Source organism: Saccopteryx leptura, chromosome 1, assembly GCF_036850995.1.
Source record: "Saccopteryx leptura isolate mSacLep1 chromosome 1, mSacLep1_pri_phased_curated, whole genome shotgun sequence".
NCBI classification, from domain to species: domain Eukaryota; kingdom Metazoa; phylum Chordata; class Mammalia; order Chiroptera; family Emballonuridae; genus Saccopteryx; species Saccopteryx leptura.
In genome coordinates this window covers 28,235,605-28,249,624 of record NC_089503.1, presented here as the reverse complement: position 1 = coordinate 28,249,624, position 14,020 = coordinate 28,235,605, and the positions used below count along the sequence as shown (strand labels likewise).

At 41.8% G+C, this 14,020-nt stretch overlaps 1 protein-coding gene across 1 annotated transcript in view; it reads left to right on the top strand.

Moving 5' to 3' along the window:
* The first annotated feature begins 1,158 nt into the window (after window positions 1–1,158).
* The window catches only part of CAPRIN1 (cell cycle associated protein 1), a 45,580-nt gene continuing 32,718 nt past the window's right edge, over window positions 1,159–14,020 (top strand). The window contains exons 1-2 of the mRNA XM_066363482.1: window positions 1,159–1,340; window positions 1,909–2,124. Coding sequence (XP_066219579.1) covers window positions 1,909–2,124 — 216 coding nt within the window. The 5' untranslated portion in view covers window positions 1,159–1,340. The remainder of the gene's footprint in view (window positions 1,341–1,908; window positions 2,125–14,020) is intronic.

Here is a 14,020-nt window from a genome sequence, read left to right as displayed (position 1 = left end):
CTAACCACTCTCTTATTTTTTCTACCACTTCACCATCTGACATGTATTTTGTTATCTTCTCTCTCTAGGAAAGTTCCATTAAAATATTTTTGTTTTGTTCACAATCCCTAGCACTAAAGAGTTCTTAACACATAGTAAGGTGCTCAATAAATATTTGAATGGGTAACAGACTTCAGTTATCTGAAATATCTTGAGCCCGGAGGCTGCAGTGGTTTCTCTAAGCACCCTCAGGATATACTGTTGCTAGCATTACTCATTTTGAACTGTGAGTTTGGTAGAATTCTAAATTCCTTTCTCATGGAATTTAAGCTGTCATTTATTGTTCTCATACAATATTATGTTGAATTTTCCACCGTTTATATTCCTCAATACATTTCCTTCCAGCATTTGACTTCTTATTCTCTGTTCACTGTACACCACCCTGCTCCTAGGTTAATTACAAGACTGCAATAATCTCTTAGAGAAAATAAAAATTTTTTTTCCATTAAACATTCTCTTAGAAGTTGCAAGTACATCTCATCTAAAACAAGGAAAAAGGTCTACATCGCAGTACTCAGGCCTACTGGATAAATGTCATCTTAAGGTAGCTGAAGATAATTTTTAATGAGTTTTAAGACTTAAAAAGCCACCCATGTTGCTCATTTTCAACTCGTTCTACAGAGAATTCCTAGGTCACCGGGTGATTGTTTTGTGGGGGAAGTTGTCCTTTTTCAAGACCTTTTCGGATGTGGGAGTTTGCTTGCTCTGAATACAGAAGGAATTCTAGGAGCTGAGATTGCACCACCCACCCCACGCACCCCTTACTTGCAGATCCTTTGGCACCCCACCCCCACCAAACAAGAGCTCTACACACGGCGGTAGCCAGCTTCAGACCCAGCTGCTTGACACCTATTGTCCCCCTTTGGACGTCAAGCGATTTCGCCTGAAGGACCTTAGCTTCGATTTCGTTGAAAATCCAAGGTACCGCCCCTGCACCCTCCCCCGGGGAGGTCTCGACCAGCGCGGAGATGCCGCCCCCAGAGCTGGGACTTGGGCAGGGCTGGTGGGCTGGCGAAGGTGGGACGAGGTGGGGCTTCCCCACAGGCATTCGCGCTGGGCAGCCCGAGCGGTAGCGAAGGACCCCGCCCGCTGCTTCCTCCGCCCCCTTGGTCCCGGAGGGCTGGCTGGCTAAGTCCCTCCCGCTCCCAGCTCTCCGCCTCACTAGCAGCGGCTCTCGGTGCAGCGGGGACAGGGCGAAGCGGCCTGCGCCCACGAAGCGCACGATACTGCCCGGAACGCACCGCTACCCTTGCCCCCCCAGCCGCCCAGTCGGGATCTCCAGCGGCCTCTGCGCGCGCACGGTGAGCGCCACCCCGGACCGAGGCGCTGAAGGGGAAGAGGGCTGCTGCCCCGAGTGTCCTATATCTCCGGATCGGCTGGACCGTCGCAAGGAGCTTGATCCTCAAGTCTCCCCGCACCCCTTCTCCCCGGGTCATTCCCAGTGCCCTTCTCCATCCTTCTCGGCCTCCTAGCCCCGATCTCGCTCCCTCCCTTCCTCGGAAGGCGACAGTGCCGGCGGGCCCTCCGCCGTGGAGACCGTTGCACAGGCCGTTGGCCGGCGCTGCCAGGCCCCGCCCCCTGCGCGAGCCTCGGTGCCCCCGGGCGGGTAGGCCGAGCCGGCGGCCCGCGCGGGGGAGGGGCGGGGCGGGGGCGGCGCGAGACCGGGCCGGGTGCCCCGCTGGCGGGTCGCGCGCGCGCCGGCCGTTCCTTCCTGCCCTCGCGGCGCGCGCGACCTCATCCCCACCCCCACTCGCTCGCGCCGGCTCCCGCCCGCTGCGCGTTTTGTCCCGCGTCTCGCCCCGTCCGCCGCCTGACTCGCCGCTCTTATCTTTCCTCCCGCTTTTTCTTCTCTCCCTTTACGGTCTAAAGATGCCCTCGGCCACCAGCCACAGCGGAAGCGGCAGCAAGTCGTCCGGACCTCCACCCCCGTCGGGATCCTCTGGGAGTGAGGTGGCGTCGGGGGCCGGGGCCGCTGCACCGGCTTCTCAGCACCCCGCCACCGGCACCGGCGCTGTCCAGACCGAGGCCATGAAACAGATTCTCGGGGTGATCGACAAGAAACTTCGGAACCTGGAGAAGAAAAAGGTGCAGAGAGTTGGCGGGGCAGGGAGGGTTTGATGCTCCGACCCTGACTGCTGTATCCTTCACTCTTTCCGTCTGCGGCGTTTCCCCCTCCTACCCCCACCACGCCCGATGTGCACAGTAAACCGGAGCCTTGTGTCCAGAAAACGGGCTCCTGGGGGAGGTGCTTGTCACCTGACCCGGACGCAGCGCTGCCCCCTGGACTCTAGATGACTGTCCCCCTGCTGTGGGTCAGGCCTTTGAGTCTGGGAGTGGGAAGTGTAAGGGTGGGGACCTGTCCTGTCGCCAGAGTTAACTCTGTGATGCCCTTCTCCCCGTTACCGAGGCCTCAATTCTTTGCATAGGGCCAGCGGGGAGAAAGGAGATCCCGGTGTGGGGGCTGAAGGCTCAACCGACTGCCTCGTGGAGTCGGGCGGCCTCCGTCCTCTAGCCGGGAGGTTTGTCCGCTCCGTTAATGTGTGCTTGAGGCCTGTTCAGTGTCCCCTCTTCTCTTCTCCCTTGGGGGAGGAATGCATTTAGATTCTCAAGCTAGAACTGCTTTCTATCAAGCCCCTTCTGAGTGGGTTGTCGCTTTGCTTCCCCTCCCCCATCTGATGGGCTCCCCTATGTTTCCTTCTTTGTTTCGATTGTCTAGGGGCCCCCTGAGCCTCTCGCTCAACTTGATCCCGAGAGGATTTTTCATCAGCGGCCTTTTTGTCCCTCGGGGACCCTAAAGAGGGACGGGAGGGAGACTGCACCGATTGAGATTCGTTGGGGGGTGGGTCTGGGTAACGCCATGGGGATCATTAGATCCCTGGGCACATGGAGAGAGCGACTAACATGGCGGCGGCTGCGGGGAGAGGGAAGCGCTTTACAGGAGCTGCATTGTGAGCACAAAGCGAAAGCAGAGCGGGAGGGCAGAGACCAGGCAGCCGCCCCGACTGGCCCTCCCGAGCCCCCTTCCAAAAAACCAAAATCGAGCCATACGCACAATATTTTGGAATCAATATTTAGCCATTCTAGGCCACACCATGAGGTTTATCTTCAAGTCGGCCTTTTGTTGTATGCTTTCAGCCTAGTGTATCAACTCTGCTTTAGCCACACGTGTGCGCGCGCAGTGTATCAGCTCAGTTTAGACGTGAGTGTATGTGTTTATATGTATAGAGGAAAGGTCTAGGCGGAGTGAAGTGTGTTTGTGTGTGTAGAGGAAAGGTCTAGGCAGAGTGAATAATTCAACCTTGGTAAGATTGGAGGTGAAAAGGGAGAGACAAGTTAGTCATACAAAAAGGGTGATTACAATCAGTGTCTATTATGCAGACTTTTGTCTTTTACCTTAAAAAGAAAAACGGTAACTTTCACTTGATAGTTTCTGCTTGTTTGCCTCTAGTAAAATATTATAACATGTTGAATTTTGAGGAACTCATTTAAAAACATTTAGCTAGTCACCTAATAGTGTTCCTTACAAGATTGAGATAGTAACTCTGACTTAAATGTGGGCTGTGGGAAATGAAGAAAAGTAGTAATATTTAGGTTTTAAGTATTTAACAGCTCATTTAATGATGCATTTTACTTTTTTGAGTTTTAAAACAAACATTTTTAGATTTGATACTTCTCATCTATATTGGAAGTTTTACTTTTGAGTTTCTTGGACTTTATTTGAAATAGATGCTAATTGTGGATTTCTACCTTGTTTTCTTGTCCTTTATTTTGATCAACAAGCATGGTTTGTTATAAATCATTGAAATACTAGATTGATCAATATCAACAAGGCAACAAAAGTATTTTAATTGTAATGTAGCTACATTCAGATATGTAATAGAATAAACATGGCCAAGGCCAGTAGAGGTCTGAGTCTGCCATCTGATGTAGTTTTTGTTACTCTATTTGAAATTGAGACATAGGTACCTTTTTAAAATCTCTTAGTAAACAATTCTGTCAATCTGGTGGATGCTTGGATGATTTAATTTTCAGAATTCCTAGGAAATCTCTTTTCTTTTAGGATAGGAATCAGAAGATAAATATTAATGGTGTAATATATAGACACATTTTAATGACTGAAAAACAATTCTTCAAAGGTGTGTTAATATAAAGTAGGGTGCAGATGAGCAGCTGGGTTAGTTGTGAAGTGACTGTTATAGTGGTCAAGTGTTTTGGGAAAAAAATAGAAATCTAGTTGATAAGCCTTAGGAGTACCTGAACCATGACAGGTCATCCTACATAGGTTTGCATTACTATATACTGTACATTGCCTACCTCCCTGCCCTGCCCTCACCCCTAAGTTATAAAGGAAAAAATATATATTACAGAGATTATAGACTAGGCTAGTAAGTACTGAAAAATTCCCTTAAATAATGGAGATTTAACAAAGTACACAAAGTAACATGTATTTCATATCTTTTCCTCTTAAGTGTTTTGGGTGCTGGATAGTGGAACAAATTACAGTTAAATGAAGCTTTTATTTTTTTTAATTTTTCTGAAGTTGCAAACGGGAAGGCAGTTAGACTCCCGTATGCACCCGACCGGGATCCAACGGCACCCCCCCCAGGGGGCGATGCTCTGCCCATCTGGGGCATCACCCTGTTGCAACCAAAGCCATTCTAGCGCCTGAGGCAGAGGCCACAGAGCCATCCTCAGTTGCCCGGGCCAACTTTGCTCCAGTGGAGCCTTGGCTGCGGGAGGGAAGAGAGAGACAGAGAGGAAGGAGATGGGGAGGGGTGGAGAAGCAGATGGGCGCTTCTCCTGTGTGCCCTGGCCGGGAATCGAACTGGGGACTCCTATGCCAGGCCAACGCTCTACCACTGAGCCAACCGGCCAGGGCCCTAAATGAGGCTTTTTGATAACCCAGACTGAGCTACATGTTTGTTAAATGGTTAATTTAGTAGTACTGATGTGAGTTAATTACTATTAAAACTAGAAGTTCTACTTTTTGAGAATCTCAAAGCTTTTTTTTTTCCTATTATCTAGATGATTTGTTGTATGACAGGACTTAACTGATTGATTTTTAAATAGTGAGTATTTCTAATATACATAAAATACGAGTTTAGAACTGTTATGGGATAAAGTAAGATACTGTGTATAACTGGGTACTTTTTTTTTTTTACTTCAGTTAAATATTTGAGCTGTACTTCAGTCTTCTGGATAAAATGCCTTTTGCAGTGGGTTTTAAAATCAAGCATCTTGATAAAAATTACTACTAGATATGTAGTATCACTTACATTAAAACAGTGTTGCAATAATTTTATTTCACTTTATTTAAAAAAGTTGTTAATTTTCTAGTAAGTCTAGTCAGTAGAGGAAAGCTAAGCATCTGTTCAGTGAGAATGCATGCTTAACATTGATGAAATATGATGCTATTATGTAATGCAACTAAATGGCCTGGTAGTTTTTGAAATTGGGCTTATAAAGAGTACATGATTGTTTAGCAGAGAGAAGAAATGCGGCTATAATAGAAATCTAGTGTAAAACTTCATATACAAATCTTTTTAACTGATTAAAGTATAATAATGAATTGAGTAATCATCTGAGTTTTTACAGTTTATTGGTATAAAACAGCCCTAGGCTATGCAAGACGATATTTTGAAATCAAGTCTTAATTTTAACTGAAGAAAGCTTATTTATATGGTAACATGTAATCAGATTTGATGCAGAATAAAGGATGTTTTAATAGATGACATTTACAATTGTTACACACTTTTGTAAATATAATGGGTTTAGACCAGGGGTAGTCAACCTTTTTATACCTACCGCCCACTTTTGTATCTCTGTTAGTAGTAAAATTTTCTAACCGCCCACTGGTTCCACAGTAATGGTGATTTATAAAGTAGGGAAATAACTTACTTTATAAAATTTATAAAGCAGAGTTACAGCAAGTTAAAGCATATAATAATAATTCCTTACCAAGTACTTTATGTCGGATTTTCGCCAAGTTTGGCAGAATAAATCTTTATGAAACAACTTACTATAGTTAAATCTATCTTTTTATTTATACTTTGGTTGCTCTGCTACTGCCCACCATGAAAGCTGGAACACCCACTAGTGGGCAGTAGGGACCAGGTTGACTACCACTGGTTTAGACATTAGGGACTTGGGTAGGTGAAAGGTTAACCAGTGTTTGCTTGCGAGACAACCTGACATCTTTGTAAAAAATATGTGACCCAGATGTATTAGCCAGAGTATACTGTTTTCCATACTGCTCTCTGAAGTCTTCTTGATCTTTATATACTTGCTGTTAATTACTTCAGAAAAAGGATGCTTTAGTTGTTAGGATAACATTTCTTTCCAGAGCATTGCAGGGTACCTCTACATAGAATTTTCAGTGCAGCTGTTGTACAGATTTTCTCTGAGTATTTGAAATAAAGACATTCTTAATTCTTTTATAAGTAAAATTATTTCTTGGGCTAAAATCTGAGGGTTATTTGATAGTTAAATTCTCTGATGTGTTATATTCTCTATTGATTGCATTAACTATTCCTCTGCAATGCAGAGGACAAGATAACATGGTTTTGCATTCACCTTGTCACAGAAGAAAAACATTTATAACGCTTAATTTGTTTCCCTCTGCCTGCCTGGGTGTGCTATGTTTGTGTGCCATAGGGAAGTATTTAAATTTGAATTTTAAAAGGAAAAGATGTGACTTCCCTCACGTGATATTAGGGGTATCTTTTTGGGATGAGGGTAGAATCCTAAGTATTACAATGAGAATGGATTGTTTTAACCTGGCCACATTATTTTATTTTAGGATAATTTCCATGTGACAAATATTTGGATGAGTATATTTTGTGTGACTTAGAAATTAAGCATACAATTTGTCATAATTTTATGTAATTAGTTTACATTTAGAACTAGATGAAGGAAAATTAGTACTTTTCCTAAAATTTTTTTCCCATTGACTTGAGAGAGAGAGAGAGAGAGAGAGAGAGAGACACACACACACACACACATGCACACACGCACACACACGCATCAACTGCAGTTTCATTTAGTTTTGCACTCATTGGTTGCTTCTATGAGCCCTAACCAAGGACTGAACCTGCGACCTCATTGTTCTGAGATGATGCTCCATCCATTCAGTGAGCAACCTGGCCAGGACTATACTGTTTCATCTTTAAAAAATTAATAAATACTAGCAAAAGGTTAAACTAAAACTACATGGCCTTGATTTTATTACCATACTATTATAGAACCTACAATATTTTAAGAGCTTAAAGCCATCTGACAATTTAATCCAATTCATTTAACAGAAAAGGAAATTGAGATGCTTGTGTGAAATGACCTGGCTTGAAATGGATGAATCCCAAGGTCTCTTGTAGTATTTTATGGGGGGTAATTAGAATTTATAATGCTCTGCAACATAAGTAATTTTTTTATGTTTAAGCTGATCCTGTGGAACCAAGTAAATTAACCCTTTTACTTCAAATCCTTTCATTTTAGAGTAGGAGGTGGGTCAGCCTACCTTAATTTTTGTATCTCAAGCTTTTGGGATTTTTGGTAATTGGTTCCTTTTGGGGTGGGGGGAGTAAACAGTATATATGTTGTAGAGAAGAATGCAAGAAGTAGCTGAAAAGAAACTTAGCCAGAGTTGGAATTGTAAGTTGCTTGGCTTCTGCATGTTTGTTTGTGTTTTTTCACTAGTTTTATCAGTGCTTTGTTGGGTTGAATATGTAAAAACAAAGATAAAAGAGACTTTATTGGACAGTTCAAAATTTCATATACTTTTTCTTTTTTTTTTTAACAGAGACAGAGAGAGGGATAGATAGGGACAGACAGGATCGAAGAGAGATGAGAAGCATCAATTATCAGTTTTTTTTGTTGTGACACCTCAGTTCATTGATTGCTTTCTCATACGTACCTTGACGGTGGGGCTACAGCAGACCCAGTAACCCCTTGCTCAAGCCAACGACCTTGGGTTCAAGCTGGTGAGCTTTTTTGCTCAAACCAGATAAGCCCGCGATCAAGCTGGTGACCTCGGAGTCTCGAACCTGGGTCCTCTGCATCCCAGTCTGATGCTCTATCCACTGCGCCACCGCCTGGTCAGGCAAAATTTCATATTTCTTGGGGAAAGGAGAAGGTGTTGCTTCTTGACCATGCTCAATTAAAGTAGTCTGTTTCCCTAACTTTCTGTGCTACCTATTGTCTGTATATGTCTTTGGCATTTCTATATTGTCTTATGTGTTTCTCAAAATAGATATTGAGCTTCTCCAAGGCAGAGACTTATTTATATGCCATGCCTTCCGCATGGTATATACTAAATAAATACTTGCTAATTTGATTTAATCATTGTGTAGAAATATTTATAGCTTCACCAGCAAAACCCCGTTAAAATGGATTAATTAGCAAGGGGAAATGCTTTTTGTATAGAGCTGTTTATTTGTGTGTATATGTGTTTTTATTTTTTTTAAGTGAGAAGAGTTAATGAGTAGGTAAGTAGAACACACTTATTTTAAAATCTAGGTAGTGTAAGCAGGATTTGTGAATAATCTTAGGAAGGAGGACACAATTTGTACAATTATAAATTATTAGAAATTTCATTGCAGTCCCCTTATTTCTGTTAACCAAATAACTTAAATATTCTTTATTCATTAGGATAAAACCTTTTGATTTCCTTTTTAAGTGAATTCCAATTTACACCCTTTGACATTGAACTCCCAAGAGTGTATAAATCATTCAGTTGTACTGACTTACCCTAATGAGTAGCTTTTAAAGCAACTAATAATTCAAAAGACAGTGTTAAGATTATAAATGATCATTTATTTTTCAGATGCACAAGGTTTAGACTTTAAAAACATAATTCCAAGTAGGTGATGCTGGAACTTGAACATTTTACTTTTTGTTGTTTCTCTAGGGTTAGCTGCTTCCATTCTTCAGACTTAACTGCACAATTACAGGCATGGACAAAGGAATAAGGGTTTTTACAGGATTTTCCCCCCCCTTTTCAGTCAGATTAAACTCCTGGTTACTTGTCTGCTTGAAAAATTATCTTATAGTGGGACCTTAGATAACATCTAATTTAGTATCATTTTACTGTTTTTAGTGTTCAGTAGTTCTGCATTCTGGATAGGTAGGTGTTCATTCAGCTTCTGCATTAATCAGTCTTCTAGAACCTGGTAGAATGCTCATTTCTCAATCAAAATCTTTCATTTTTGGACAAGTTCTTACTGTTTGAGTTACAGCACAGCTGTTTAATAGATACTTTGTTTCCTGGAACAGTTCAGACTTCTACATGAAAAGGCTTCCAGCATTTGAAGATAGCTGTTATTGGATCATCTGTGGATTGTACTATATGCTGTCTCTACCTTCCTTTTAAAAATTGAGGAAACATTTGTTTCTTGTTATCTTTCCTGACTTCTGTGAATTTTACTAGAAAATAATTCTCAGTTGAATTGGTGGACTGTGAACAAGCGGCAGAATCAGCTGCCTACCACTATGGGGGCAAAGTCAGAATTAATGTTTCTAGGCCAAGAACAGAATGTAAATAGTGGGGACTTGAAACATTTAGAAAGGCCACTGGACATTATGAAAAGGTGTGGGAAAAAAAAATCTTGACGCTTTTTTCCCTTTCATTGAATTTATTGGGGTGACACTGATTAACAAAATTACTGTATACAGGTTTCAGGTGCAGAAGAAGTCTACAGCAGTGGTAGTCAACCTGGTCCCTACCGCCCACTAGTGGGCATTCCAGCTTTCATGGTGGGCGGTAGCGGAGCAACCAAAGTATAAATAAAAAGATAGATTTAACTATAGTAGTTGTTTCATAAAGATTTATTCTGCCAAACTTAGCAAAAGTCTGACATAAAGTACTTGGTAAGTAATTATTACTATATGCTTTAACTTGCTGTAAGTCTGCTTTATAAATTTTATAAAGTAAAGTTACTTCCCTACCTTATAAATCACCATTACTGTGGAACTGGTGGGCGGTTAGAAAATTGTACTACTAACAGATACAAAAGTGGGCGGTAGGTATAAAAAGGTTGACTACCCCTGGTCTACAGCACATGATCTATATACACTGTATTGTGTTTTCACCACCCCAGGTCACGTCTTTGTTCATCAGGAATCTTTATCTTTTGTTTTTGTGCTTGTCTTTCTATGTGTTGTTTCAGTACTGTAGAAGGGATTTATTTGAAGACAATTTAAAGTATGGCTAGGTGCTCTTACTATAACTTTTGTTATTTTAGGCTCATTCTGAAAGTATGTGTTCTGTCCCAATTTGGAGAGAATCTCCTTAATTTGGAGAACAGGATTTGCATAGTTTCCTGGATAGCCAAATAGGAAGATGTCTCCTTATCTTTTTTGTTATGACTGTTAACAGTTGTTTAGTTAAAGAATGTTGGGTTCTTTTTTGGAATCTCTTCTCTAGTATTTTTTATTTGTATTATTTCATATTTTATTTGTTGATGTTAGAGGAAGGGCGAGAGAGAAACGTTGATTTGTTGCTCCACTTATTTATACATTCATTGGTTGATTCTTTTTTTGTGTAGCAGAGACAGAGAGAGTCAGAGAGAGGGACAGACAGACAGGAAGGGAGAGAGATGAGAAACATCATTTCTTCGTTGTGGTTCTTTAGTTGTTCATTTATTGGTTTCTCATATGTGCCTTGACGGAGGGGGGGGGGCTACAGCAGACTGAATGACCCCTTGCTTGAGCCAGCAACCTGGGCTCAAGCTGGTGAGCCTTGCTCAAACCCAATGAGCCCATGCTCAAGCTGGTGACCTCGGGGTCTCGAACCTGGTTCCTCCGTGTCCCAGTCCGACGCTCTATCCACTGCACCACTGCCTGGTCAAGCTCATTGGTTGATTCTTGTGTGTGCCCATACAACCTTGCCATATCTGGATGATGCTCTAACCAAATAAGGGATCGAACTTGGAACCTTGCTGTATCTGGATGATGCTCTGACCAACTGAGCTACCTGGACAGGGCTTTATTTGTATAGTTTAGAAAATGTGTTTGTAATTTATTTGTTTATGGGATTTGTTGGATATAATAGGAAGGAAAGCTCAGGAGGAGGACAGCTATTTTGGATATTCATCTTTTGTCACCCTCATAGTACTGTATTGAATTTTTGAAAAACATTTCAGTTAAGTGACTTCAGTGATGATGAAAACTTTGGGAAGAATGAAAGATTTAGGTGTACTGTGATTCAGCAACATAATTATCCTCTGGAGAAAGGAAAGGAGGAAAACAGCAGCAGGGCCCAAATGAAATGTAGCAACGGCTGGAATCCAGAGTGGCATAATAAAGGGGGGAAGTGTGGCAGCTCTCAGGATTTTTCTGGGATTTATGACCTGAGGCAAGCTATTTAATTGCTTTGTCTTTCAGTTTCCAATTAGATGAAATATGATTGATAATAGTGCTTCCTTGATAGGCTTAGCTACCAGCGCTTTAAATTTGAGTGTCTGTCACTTAGTGTCAACTAGTAATAAGTAACAAAGAAACAGAAGATATAGTCCAGCTGGACAGCCCTTGTTGGGGTAATTATTTCTTAGTTCCACATGACTATGTAGTGTTTTCACATTTACTGAGTAGAGTCACACCCCTATCCCATGGTTCCCCTTCAGAGTCTCTGGGTAATCTGGGAAATGACCTTATTTTTATCTTGCTCGTATGTGGTGCTATAAATGAATTTTTAATACATTCTGGACACTTAGTAGTTGAAAAAGGAACCCTAAATTAAATTTTAAGATATTTCAAGAGAATATATTAGGGCAGGTTTTTGTTATTAATATCATGGTAGGATTTCTAATGAAGTTATCTTTTTTATGATATAAAAATAGCTCCACTCTCCAGAAAGAATGCTTATTATTTATTTTATGTGTATGATGTGAGTAATTGACCAATTTGTCCAACATTACTGTGTGTTAGGTAACTGCTAGTTTAGGGAAGAAAAAAAGCTGTGTTTGTCTGGAATACCTTATTTTTATCCTTGCCCCTCTTTTTGTTGGAGTTAATGTTGGATCAGCCAGTGTGAAAAGTAAGACATTGATTTAGTTCACACTGAAAATTTTCTCTCTCTCTCTTTCTTTTAGATTTTATTTATTGATTATGCATGGATTCGGGTGGTGGGAAAGAGAAATAATCAACTCATAGTTGCTTCACTTTAGTTGTTCATTGATTGTCGTTTGTGCTGTCATTGACCCAGCAAGCCTAGAGTTTTGAACCAGAGGCTTTAGTATTCCAGGTTGACACTTGACCCACTGTGCCACCTAAGGCCAGGCTTTTTTCTTATCTTAAAGCTACTTAGGAGGGAGCTAGGATTGCAAGCTGCCTGTATTTTGAAATGTAGAAAATTAGACCAATTTATTGTCCTAAGAGGTTCTTCCTAGTGCAATATTTGGCATTCACTACTGAGTGTAATTGTAATATATACTTTAAACTTTTGGGGCTTTGGCTCACAATGCAATAATTAATAAAAGTACTAATGAATAGAAGGTGGTGGTATCCCTTTAGTATTCAGATCATAAATGTATCTTTTCTTATGCAAATAATTAATAGGTTAAATAGATTTATAAGCTGGTTTAAAAACACCACCATTCAACAAGTTTTCTATGTTTAAAGTTGAACTTGTAAGCAAGCTATTTCCAAATTGCTGCTATATAATTGTTTCTAGGATCACAATTCATATCATATGTTTGATTCAGAATAATGTATCATATTTCTACATTCTACTGGACTCATTATTACAAGAGAATTATGTATTTTCCTACCCCAGTTTCTGATTTTGTAGCTCTAGGGTGGTGCCTGAGAGTTTGCTTTTTTAAAATTAATTAATTATTTTATTGTAGCAAGAGAGAGGAAGGTAGGGTGGAGAGAGACAGGAACATCAATCTGTTCCCGTATGTGATGTATGTGTCATGACTGGGGGTTTGAACAGGAAACCTCTGAGCTTTGGGTTGATGCTCTATAGCTGTCCGGCTATGGCTATAGAGTTTGCATTTCTAACAGGTTCCTAGGTGGCTTATATTGTTGGTTTGGCTAGTCACACTTTGAAAATCAGTGACTTAGACTAGCATATAGGGTCTCTACTATATATATAGGGATCTAATTATATGCAGTAGTGGGCAGAGGTGCTTTCTGTTCAGATTCTATGGTAATAGAAGTCCTGTACACTTAAGGAGTCAAGAGATCCTGTGTTATACTGCTAAACCCCCCCCACAAAAACCAATGCCCTTTCATTTAAAAAATTCTTTCATTAATATAAGAGAGAGGAAATGATGGGGGATGGCAAGGAGGGAGGTTGGGATAAAGAGTGTTCCAGTTAGTTCCATTTAGTTGTGCATTCATTGGTTTGTGCCTTGACAGGACATCAAACCTGTAGAAGTGATTTTGTTTTCTTTAAATTGTCATTCTGCAGTCAGTTTGTTAGTAAGCATTGCTGTTTTCTTTTTTCTTTTTTTTTTTTTTTTTGTATTTTTCTGAAGCTAGAAACGGGGAGAGACAGTCAGACAGACTCCCGCATGCACCGGACCGGGATCCACCCGGCACGCCCACCAGGGGCGACAACGCTCTGCCCACCAGGGGGCGATACTCTGCCCCTCCGGGGCGTTGCTCTGCCGTGACCAGAGCCACTCTAGCGCCTGGGGCAGAGGCCAAGGAGCCATCCCCAGCGCCCGGGCCATCTTTGCTCCAGTGGAGCCTCGGCTGCGGGAGGGGAAGAGAGAGACAGAGAGGAAGGAGAGGGGGAGGGGTGGAGAAGCAGATGGGCGCTTCTCCTGTATGCCCTGGCCAGGAATCAAACCCGGGACTTCTGCACACCAGGCCGACGCTCTACCACTGAGCCAACCGGCCAGGGTAGCATTGCTGTTTTCTTAACCGAGATTTATTTATTGGGAGCTTTGACCAGCCCCAGCCCCACTGTGTGCCCTGTCTGAATCCCTGACAGGTGGAAGCTATATGTATGATAAAATGATGTAAATTTTTTTTTTTT